Source organism: Lytechinus variegatus, chromosome 7 (assembly GCF_018143015.1).
Source record: "Lytechinus variegatus isolate NC3 chromosome 7, Lvar_3.0, whole genome shotgun sequence".
Taxonomy (NCBI): domain Eukaryota; kingdom Metazoa; phylum Echinodermata; class Echinoidea; order Temnopleuroida; family Toxopneustidae; genus Lytechinus; species Lytechinus variegatus.
In genome coordinates, this window is record NC_054746.1 from 37,765,833 (window position 1) to 37,776,089 (window position 10,257).

At 35.3% G+C, this 10,257-nt stretch overlaps 1 protein-coding gene across 1 annotated transcript; it reads left to right on the forward strand.

Moving 5' to 3' along the window:
• The first annotated feature begins 1,501 nt into the window (after window positions 1-1,501).
• Window positions 1,502-9,968, forward strand: LOC121419200 (protein YIPF4-like). Its single transcript, XM_041613556.1, has 6 exons — window positions 1,502-1,664; window positions 2,453-2,618; window positions 3,432-3,603; window positions 4,107-4,184; window positions 7,388-7,501; window positions 9,350-9,968. Exons 1-6 carry the CDS (start codon window positions 1,586-1,588, stop codon window positions 9,485-9,487), a joined length of 747 nt encoding a protein of 248 aa, XP_041469490.1. The 5' UTR covers window positions 1,502-1,585; the 3' UTR covers window positions 9,488-9,968.
• The last annotated feature ends 289 nt before the right edge of the window (window positions 9,969-10,257 follow it).

Consider the following 10,257-nt stretch of genomic DNA (forward strand, 5'->3'; position numbering starts at 1 on the left):
CATGGTTTGAGCTAACGGGTTTCTTTGTTCTATTGTGTACGCCTTCTACACAAACGATATGCCTCTAGCACACGATGTAATGGGCATTATGTTTTACTTTCCCCAGAAATGGGGATTAGATTCAAATTCCGGGGGGACCACTTCCATTGATAAGTGGATACCAGGCGCGACAATGGAGTTTCGAAAAGCACCCTAAACAATGGAAGTAAGTCTTTTTCATATTATGAAAATGCATCTCTTAATTAGTATTTGGATTGTGACACCCTACAAGTATTGGATATGTCAGTATCCCTTTTTCAGCATTTTAAACATCGTTTTGACACCCTTAAAACGCTACATAGGTCTATACGTAATGTACTTGCCCACTCTGTCCCCTTTTACGCGTGGTTGCTCTTGGTATCCACTAATCAATGGAAGTGGGCCCCCCGGGCGGCCTCTCGAGCTCTAGGAGGAGTCAAATGTGGCTTTGGAAAGTCGTCCTCAATCGGATATATCGCTGTTACCATAGTAGCAACCAGAATTTTGCACACGAAACGCATATTGAACGTTTCCGTCGCAGATGCGAAACGAAAAAAAAAATCTCATGTCACACAATTTGCATTGCCGGCTAGAGTTTTACGACGGGCCCAAAAAGTCTCTTCCAAAATCAACTACCGTTGTAAAGTAGCGTCCGCGTCCTCAAACGAAAGGTCGGGAATGATAAGATCATTTCGACGACGAAGTTCTTTATAGACTTTAACATGAATAAACCACCATTTACTTTCTTCTGAACATAATCAATATGGTTTTGCCATGTTAAATTGGAATCAAGAATAACACCTAAATATTTACATTCATCTACCTACCTTACGCTAGCAATGGAGTATTTTCAGCATGTATATCTGAAACATAGCATATTCAATTTTACAGAGCCTTTGTTTGGTACCTACTACAATGTACTCGGTTTTATCGATGTTTAAATGTATTTTATTTTTAATCAGCCATTTCAGCCAAATCCAACAAGCGTATATATAACACTAAAAATTTCATCAAAATCGGATGTAAAATAAGAAAGTTATGACATTGTTAAGTTTCGCTTAATTTCACATACAGTTATATGCATCCCGGTTGGAATGCAATTGAGAGAACTGATGACATCACTCACTCAATATTTCTATTGTATTTTATCATATGAAATTCTAATTTTCTCCTCATTCAATGTGTCCTGTGAAACAAAGTTTTATTTATCCGGCCTTCATGTAGAATACCAAGTTCAGTCAGTTGGTCTATATTGTAAAAATGGAAATATTGTACAGTTCAAACATTAATAAACAAAAGAAATTAGTGAGTGAGGGACATCATCATCATCGATTCTCTCTTTTGCAGGTGTCTAAATTATTGTGCACATAACTATTTTGTGAAAATTAACGTCTATGATTTGGGGAGCTCAAAAAAAGCACTGTCTCAATTAAACTGATCAGTGGTCTCAATTCACAGAATACTTGATTTGCGCCCTCTTTAGTTATGTTGACGTGGTGCGCTCGAGCTCGAGAGACCCCAATTAACCGGCTGTGAAGTTTAGACCACCTAATTAAAATCTCGAAACATGTCGAATTCAGGCTCAGTACCACCAAACGACTTTGTATTCGTTCCTCAGACTGAGCCTGATGGGAAAAATGACAACGGTATGTGGATGTTACTATTTCCTGATGATAATTTTCTAGCTGAATGACCAGCGTTTGTCATTTTTGGGTGTCCCACGAATATACTTTCGTGTTTGTGATTTTTTCCCCCCGAGATTTTTTTTACAGATAGAGTCTAAATATAAAAGTTAAGCATCTCCCGACAAAGTTGCAAAGCCAAATAAATTGAGGTTAAAGAGAATATGTCTATCATCATAAGGGAGTTAAGAGAGTAACGCAATGAGCTCCATCCGTTGTACGATCTTTAAAAGTTCACGGCGGCGTACGCTATCACCACGAGGTTTAAAAGAAGATATATATCATAAACGATGTAAGAGAGTAACACAATGAGCTCCGCCAGTAGTACGATCTCTCCGTCAGTAATGCGACATTTAAAAGTTCACGGCGGCTTCAGCTATCACCACCAGTTTGAAGAGAAGATATCTATCCTCGTAAAACATCAGAGATAATACCACGTCTTTCTTCCTGATTAATGCGACGTCTAAGTAGCTAGCACCTCAAAAAAAATCTTGAAATATGTTCTGAACGATTGCGCACTGTAAATAGATCTACGATCTACGCCGATTTTTTATATCACATTTTTTAAAGGGACATGATCGAAGATTGGGAGGTGATCGCCGATTGTGGTAAAATCGGATAAAACTCAGCAACCTTAAATCACTTTACTACCAAACTTGGATGGTAGATGGATGTACCTACTTATACGACTTGCATGATATGCTTTGGAATGTGTTTCAAATTTCTGCTGATTTATAAATTTGTGTCCATAGATATGAATGTGCAGCTGGATCTTGGGGAGATGAGTTATGACAAAGCTAAGGAGCAACCAGAACTAAGACCAAGAGGAAATGCTGCCTCACAGTTTCTGCATAATAAGGGTTATGGTTGGTTGCTTGAAGTTGATGATCATGATGATGATGACCAGGCTCCTTTGCTGTAAGATTATTATGTATTACAAATCATTTCTAAATAATCACTTTAAAACAGAATAATATGTTATTAATATTTAATGTTTGCAGAAGATAAATGTATCATTTTGATAGTTGAAAATGAATGCAAGTGGGTATGGGGAGAATAACATATGGCAAAATGGCTCATTAAAGGTATTGTTTTGCAATTGAAAGTGTGATCTCTTTAGAAGGGACTATTTATGTGCAGCTGATTATCATGCATTTGTATGTTTGTGTTTGGAAAATTATATTAAGTTAGATTAAGAAATTGGAAAAAATACATTTTTATATTGAATTTCAATTATTACATTTATTTCTTTTTATGAGGCTGCCATCATTTACGAGCCTTATGATAATCGCTCATGATGGTTGTCTCCTGCATTCCTCTAAATTAAATTTTTGTATGAATGAATAATATGTTTTGTTATTTGTTTTCATTATTTGTTTTATGACCACAGTATTGTTGATTTGTTATATTTATTGCCTGTCATATTATATATCTGATGTGAATGCAGAAATAAAATAAAATATCACAATGAAGGCAATGTGATACATGCATGAAAAACTCATGGTGATACCATTATATAAATACTTTAGACAAGAATGAACACAGTCCATGATGTATGTAGAAATCCTAAAGGAAATTAACAAAATTATTTGTTGCAAAGTTCCTGACCTTCAAATTATTGCTGATCAGTCACTGAAAATTGCATTTTATTAGGGTTGATGCTAGTTGAACATTAAGAATATAGAATTTCACTAATGAGAGATGTTTTGTCTTCTTGGGGAATGCATACAGGGATGAACTGGACATTGACTTGAAAGATATCTACTACAAGGTACGATGTGTGGTCTTTCCATGTCCATTTCTTGGCTTCAAGAGGCAAGTCTTGAGGGATAATCCAGACTTTTGGGGACCTCTGCTTGTTGTTCTTCTCTTCTCGATGGTGTCAGTTTATGGGCAATTCAGGGTAAGCAATGTTCTTTCTTCACCGCATTTCAGGGTATATGGCTATCTTGAAAACCATCACCTTGAATCTCTTCAAAATGTTCAGGATTGTTTACCCAAAGTGCAACATTTTATCATGTATTCAAAAATAAGATACAAACAAGTGTAGGCCTATCCTTTACTTATCTTTTGTATACAACTTATTATATTTAATACTGAAAATTATGTTGTCAATGTGCAACATTGTATGTGCCGCTGTAGTATTTACATTTTTGGGTTTGGTGAAATGAAAAGTGCAATTAGCAATTATTTTTGAGGGTTAATGTCCCTAAAATCAATGTGGATATTTGAAAATGATATATCATCATATGTATCTAGTTAGCTGAAAAGCATGTGAATACTAATAACTATATATACTTGATTTGCTACTGTACAACATGGTAGCTTAGATTTTCATTTGATTCACATTTAGTATATAATTTTTTGGGTGTCTACATTGACAGATGAATATGGTTTGTTTTGCAGGTCGTATCTTGGATTATCACTATCTGGATTTTTGGATCACTCGTCATCTTCCTTTTAGCAAGAGTTCTTGGTGGTGAGGTAAGTTGCATTCAAACATGGCATGGCAAAGCTTACAAAACAAAGCTCAGCAAGAAAGCTTTAGATTATCAACACATTGCATAAATAGTCACAGGATATGAATAAGAAATAATTGCAGAGACACTGGATACGTTTTATTTTTGCCTAGATATATACATTTATTAGAAAATTGTTAACCAATCAAAGTATTGTAATAATAACTTGAAATTCTTTGTCCAAAAACTCCAAATTAATGTTAAAAATTTTCAGTCAAAATTTGTGTGGTTAACTGTAGGGGGTGTCTCATATAAAGATTTAAGTGTGAGTGACTTGAGTGTGAGTCACACTTAAATTCCCAGTTGCGTGTGGTGTTGCAGGCATCACCGCATTTGTCAAATCATTCTAAGACTATGAACAATCAATAAGATTACACGTACATATCGCATGCATATCAATATTTTCGAGCATTTAAGTGATTCTAAGTCACACTTAAGTCTTTGTGAAACACCCAACATGATATCATAACGATTGTTTATGACTTTTGACATCAACGTAATGTTGTAAGTTAGAGCAATAATGGATTGGAAATAAGTCTGGAAGTGTTGCTCCTAAAATCAAAATCGGTTTGAATATTGAATCGGCGGATATTAAAAAGACCAAGAAATACATTAAAATTTGTGGGTGTCCAGTACGCAGAGAAATGCTGCAAGCTACACTGATGACAGAATTTGTTTTGATCTTTGACAAAACCGCAAAGCGGAGGAAGAAGACAGTACGAAAATTTCCCGTTTGATTCTCGACCGCACTTCGGACTGCAAACTGCGGTCGGATACCCCGTTTTTCGTTTGGAAACTCTCAAACAACATTTCCAACCCCGATAAACCCATCTTGGCCAGGTAATCCCCTTGTCTCAATTTCACCACCACGGGCCAGCCAAACGAGCGTTGAGCCAAGGACGAAATGATAAACAACAGCTGTGCTATTACGTAAGACTTGTCTGCCTGTAGAAGGATCTTCGGAATGAAATTATTGTATTCGATATTAATCACGTTTTCAAAGGCATATTACATTCAGACATCCAATACTAGTCCATTTCGAATGAAGAAAATCGACCTCGAAATAAGGAAAGTAAGCGGAATAAAAATTACGGTATGCTTAGCATGCAAGGACCGCGATGCATCCCATATAGTTTCTGTCCGTCCAGCAAGAAAATATGGGATGCATGCCGTTCACTCACACAATGATACAGTCTTAACGAAAGAAAGGAAGGAAGGAAGGAAGGAAGAGAGAGAGAAAGAAAGGAAGAAAAAGTTTCTATCAACGCGTGTATACATGGAACTCCATGCACTCACCAGAACTACACACATTGCAATCCATCGTGTGTGGCCCCCTGCTGTGACCATTGATGCTGGGGTGTATTATCTTCGGACCGAGGTCAAGAAACAGGTGTTTCTACATGTATACTTAAATTTCATGCTTGAGGGCAATAGGGTTTGTAGTACTGGGAGAAGAGATTTGATGATAAGGGAAACTGGGGTATACTGCTCTTAAAAGCAAGATTTTCGTCATGGATGGTTTGTTTTAATTTCCGACATAAAGCGGAGGAAGGAGGAGAAGATAATGCAGCGTGCGACACTAACACCGTCAACGATAGGCCTCTTTTCTATAACATTTTGGTGATTGTGGAGGCAATAGTAAACTTTTAGAGATCGCATGACTTATCGAAATAGAGGCACTACTATCGGCATTTGTTTACAATGATATTCACCTTCTCTTCAAATCATGGTGATTGCGGAGGCAATTGTAAACTCTTACAGGTCACATGACTTACTGAAATAGACGCACTACTATCCAATGATCAAAACAATCAGCGCATGTTGACGACGGACATGAGGACTTCGGCCGCAGCTTGTTCATTCACAGGAATAGTGCTCTGCCGCAATGCATGTCGCCACATGTTTTTTGTCTGGTTATGTTTTGGTTTTCTGATCCGATTTTTTTTCCCCACTCGGAATTCAGAAAAATGTAGAAAAAATTGGAGAATCGCAATGGGAATTGCAAAAAAAAATTAGTTACAACATTGCATCAAACAAAATTATAATATCATCCCTTTTTGTTCAACTTGGAGAGATCATGCAAGATTATTTAGTGGAATGATTGTGTCACCAGGTCTGAACATTGCATAAAAACGATTGCTTAGTAATTTTCCTGTTGCTGTCTTTAGTAGTATAATGATATTAATGACTTAACATAATGCAAGTTTGTTTAATGATGATTGCATCATTATGTCTTAACACTACATTAAAAAAATTGTTTTTGAGAATTTTTCCTGTTGGTCTTTTAGTAGTAGTACTATTTAATTAAACAGTTACATGTATATGGCAATACATTGTGTTAAAATAAATGAAAGAAGAAAAGCAAGTAACATGTGTTCGTGTAGAATATAGATGGGCATCAATTAAAGCACTAAAGAGAGCAGAAGATAAATGACAGCTCCAGTAGGTAGGACCTCCAAAACATTTATTTTCAGTTTCTTGTTGTTTGCTATTCAGTAGAAGGCAAATGCAATATTGTTATTAAGATAATCATTATATGAATGGTGTTTTTTGTGAATAGTTATTTTATATCAGTTTTCAAAGTCAGCACTGCTACTATAATGCAGGTGAGACTGCCAGAGGCGCTCCACTTGTTTTGATTATAACACTGTTTTTATTACAAAATGAATTGATTTCTTTTTGGGAAAAACAAACCTTATTTCATTTTCAGACTAACGAACCCATGGATTACCGAACCTTATTTCGTTTTCGGACTAGCAAACCTTCGGATTAATGAACCTTATTTCTTATTCGGACTAACAAATCTTCGGAATAACAAAGTTTATTTCCTTTTTGGACTGGCGAACCTTCAGATTAACGAACCTTATTTCGTTTTTAGACTAACGAACCTTAGGAATTATGAATCTTATTGCATTTTTGGACTAACGAACCTTCAGAATAACAAACCTTATTTTGTTTTCGGAATGACGACCCTTCGGAAGTATTAAACCTTCGGAATTACAAAGGTTACCTGAAATTTATGACATCATTGGCATCTGGAATCATACATTGCAGCCATGCCTTACTTTGGCGCAAATCATACCTCCTTTTTTACTCACAGGGTTGATTTTAATTTTATGTTTTTTTGTGTATAATGTAATTCTTATTTTATTCTGTTTTCCTCTTTAGGTGAATTACTCACAGTGCTTAGGTGTAATAGGCTATTCATTGCTGCCTCTCATTATTGCTGCCACTGTACTTCCTGTGACTAGATATATTCCTTTTATTGGTTCAATAGTAAAGGTAAGACTTTGTTGTTCATAGCAAAAAATATTCACTTAGAATATATGTTTTCTGGAATTTAGTAAAGATGGTCAACACAGACAACTGTTGATAGCTCTTATGTCTTATAAAAAACTTATTTGCATTTGGTTGCATATATCATCGTCAAAATGATATAAATCATGAATGAACTTTAAATATAAAATTGACTTCAGATAAGTATTTTTATTTCACATCTTTTATATTTTGTTCTGATATGTATGAATTAATGTACCCCTACTTGTCTGCTTTGTTTAGGCAGTAGTTCTCTCGAGAGAACAGAGCATTATTATATTTTTTTTAAAGGCGGACAAGTTGCAAAATGTGGTGTCCTTTAATATTTTAACATTAAATAATAGATGTCATTTTTATTTTTATTTTTTGCTAATTAGCTTTGGTATAGATATTGATTAGTTAATGTATTGATTCTTTTAATATATTGGTTTTAAACTCAATGATTGATTTGTTTGATTTATTTAGTATTAATTGGTAAACTATAGTTATGCCCCTGCAGACGAAGTCTGCAGGTGTCATTGAGCGTTGACCCTGTTTGTCCGTCCATCCCCTCACATGGTTTCCATGCAATAACTCAAAAAAATTTCAATGGATTTTTAACATTTTTGGTATGTAGGTAGATGACACCAAAATACTGGCTAATTTGAATTCATAGTCCGAAGGTCAAAGGTCACAGCTCATTATATATGCGAGTTTGTTTCCGCATGGTAACTTTGGAAATATTCTGTAGATATTAAAAATGTTTGGTGTCTCTGTAGATGACACCCAAATACAGGCTTAGTTTGAAATCGGAGTCCACAGGTCAAAGCTCACAGCTCGTTATAAATGCGAGTTGGTTTCTGCATTATTACATTGGAAATATTTACCAGATATTAAAAATGTTTGGTGTCTGGGTAGATGACACCAAAATACAGGCTAAGTTTGAAATTGGTGCACACAACTGAAGTGAGGGATTATCCATATCAAATGACCTGACTGTCATATCTTCTGTCAGAGATTATTATGGAAAGGGTGAGTCTTATGGTCAAAGGTCTAAATTTGTTCATTTTATATATATGCATATTGGTTTCTGCACGATATTAAGTTCAGTCATATTGAATGAATTTCTGATCGCATTAAGCGGGGGGCATCTGTGTCCCTTGGACACATCAATTTTCTAGTTTTATATGTTAATTCTTTGCAAATTTTGTTCATCTTGGCCATGATTACCATCTGTATAGGCTAGGCTGATTACAACTTTCATTCTGCTGTATCAAATGAACTCAACTTTTTGCCAATCATTGCATGGTCTGTGTTATGATACTTTAGACTAGGCATTTCAGGAAGGTGTGACACTCGTAATATAATGAAGATTAAGTAACAAAGCACAATAGAAAATTAAAAATAGCAAATATTTGAATAGACCTAACCCCACTATATAGGCATTTATATAGTGCCATCTATCTAAAAATAATCTTCTGAGGTGCATTTTCATTATTATTATTAACTATGTTTCAGTGCTCAGTGCATTCAAGGAATGTACCACTTACCTCACCTTGGTTGAGTGCAGCACAACTGCATTGCACTATAATAGTGGACCGTTACCCCAAGCTCTTTGTGTTTAGTTATACAACCGTTTATGGTTAAGATTGTCCTGATTATACTGATTTCCCTGTTTTTATCTTTATCCTTACACTCTTTTCATCAATTTTCTCCCTGACTTAATTTCCCTCTCCCTTCTGTTCTATCCCTTCCTCTCTATCTTTCTTCTCTCTCTTCCTTAACTTTCTTTCCCTTTTCTCCCCCCCCCTCTCTCTCCCATAACTTTTCATTCAGCTCATTGGTGTTTCCTGGGCAGCATACAGTGCAGGATCATTGCTGATACAGGAAGAACTTGCTCAGAAGAAACCATTATTACTCTACCCAGTCCTTCTACTCTACATTTATTTTTTCTCCTTATATACTGGAGCTTGATTGAAGGATCTGTCCACCAAGCTGTCCAGTTTACCTTGATAGAACCATTCATCTTTGATCTATAAAGACATTGTGAGACATTAATCTTCAAGGTAGCTCAATACAATACCTTAATTGAGAAGGTTATTTCTTGTAGAACTGCTGAAATTGGAATACTCTGTAGTTGCTCAGTTTTGAGCATTGAGAGGCAGAGTGATCTAAAAAAAACTTAAATTATGTGTATTTATCATGCTTAAGATTTGTATTTTATTAGGGAATGCATGAAGCAGCATTTTATCTGTCAAATTGAAGATATGTTATGTTGCAAAGTTGTGCAGACAAAGTCATGACATCATATTTTTTTATAGAATTTAATTGGTTCTAAATTTTGTGCTGTCACCAGACTAATATAAGTGGCTCATGAATTTACATTATATAATATTTGACTTTGTACACTAAATTTCATTATACAGGGGACTTATCATACATGACATATCATACACACATGTATGAAAATATGAAATAGTTTCATGGGGATGTGACATCAGCTCACCTAATGAATATTTATAATGATGTGCGTATGACTTTTCTAATAATTATTTTCAGCCTGAAGTAACCTTTAAATTGGTAATTTGGTATATATGGGATTGTAGCAAGTCCTAATAACAACTTTTCTATCTCTTGTATCCTGCATGTACATCAGGAATTTGTGTTTTTATCTTAATACGCACCTTTTTCCACAGGGTTATGAACAAAATGTCAAATAAATATCATATTAGGTGAATCTTTAC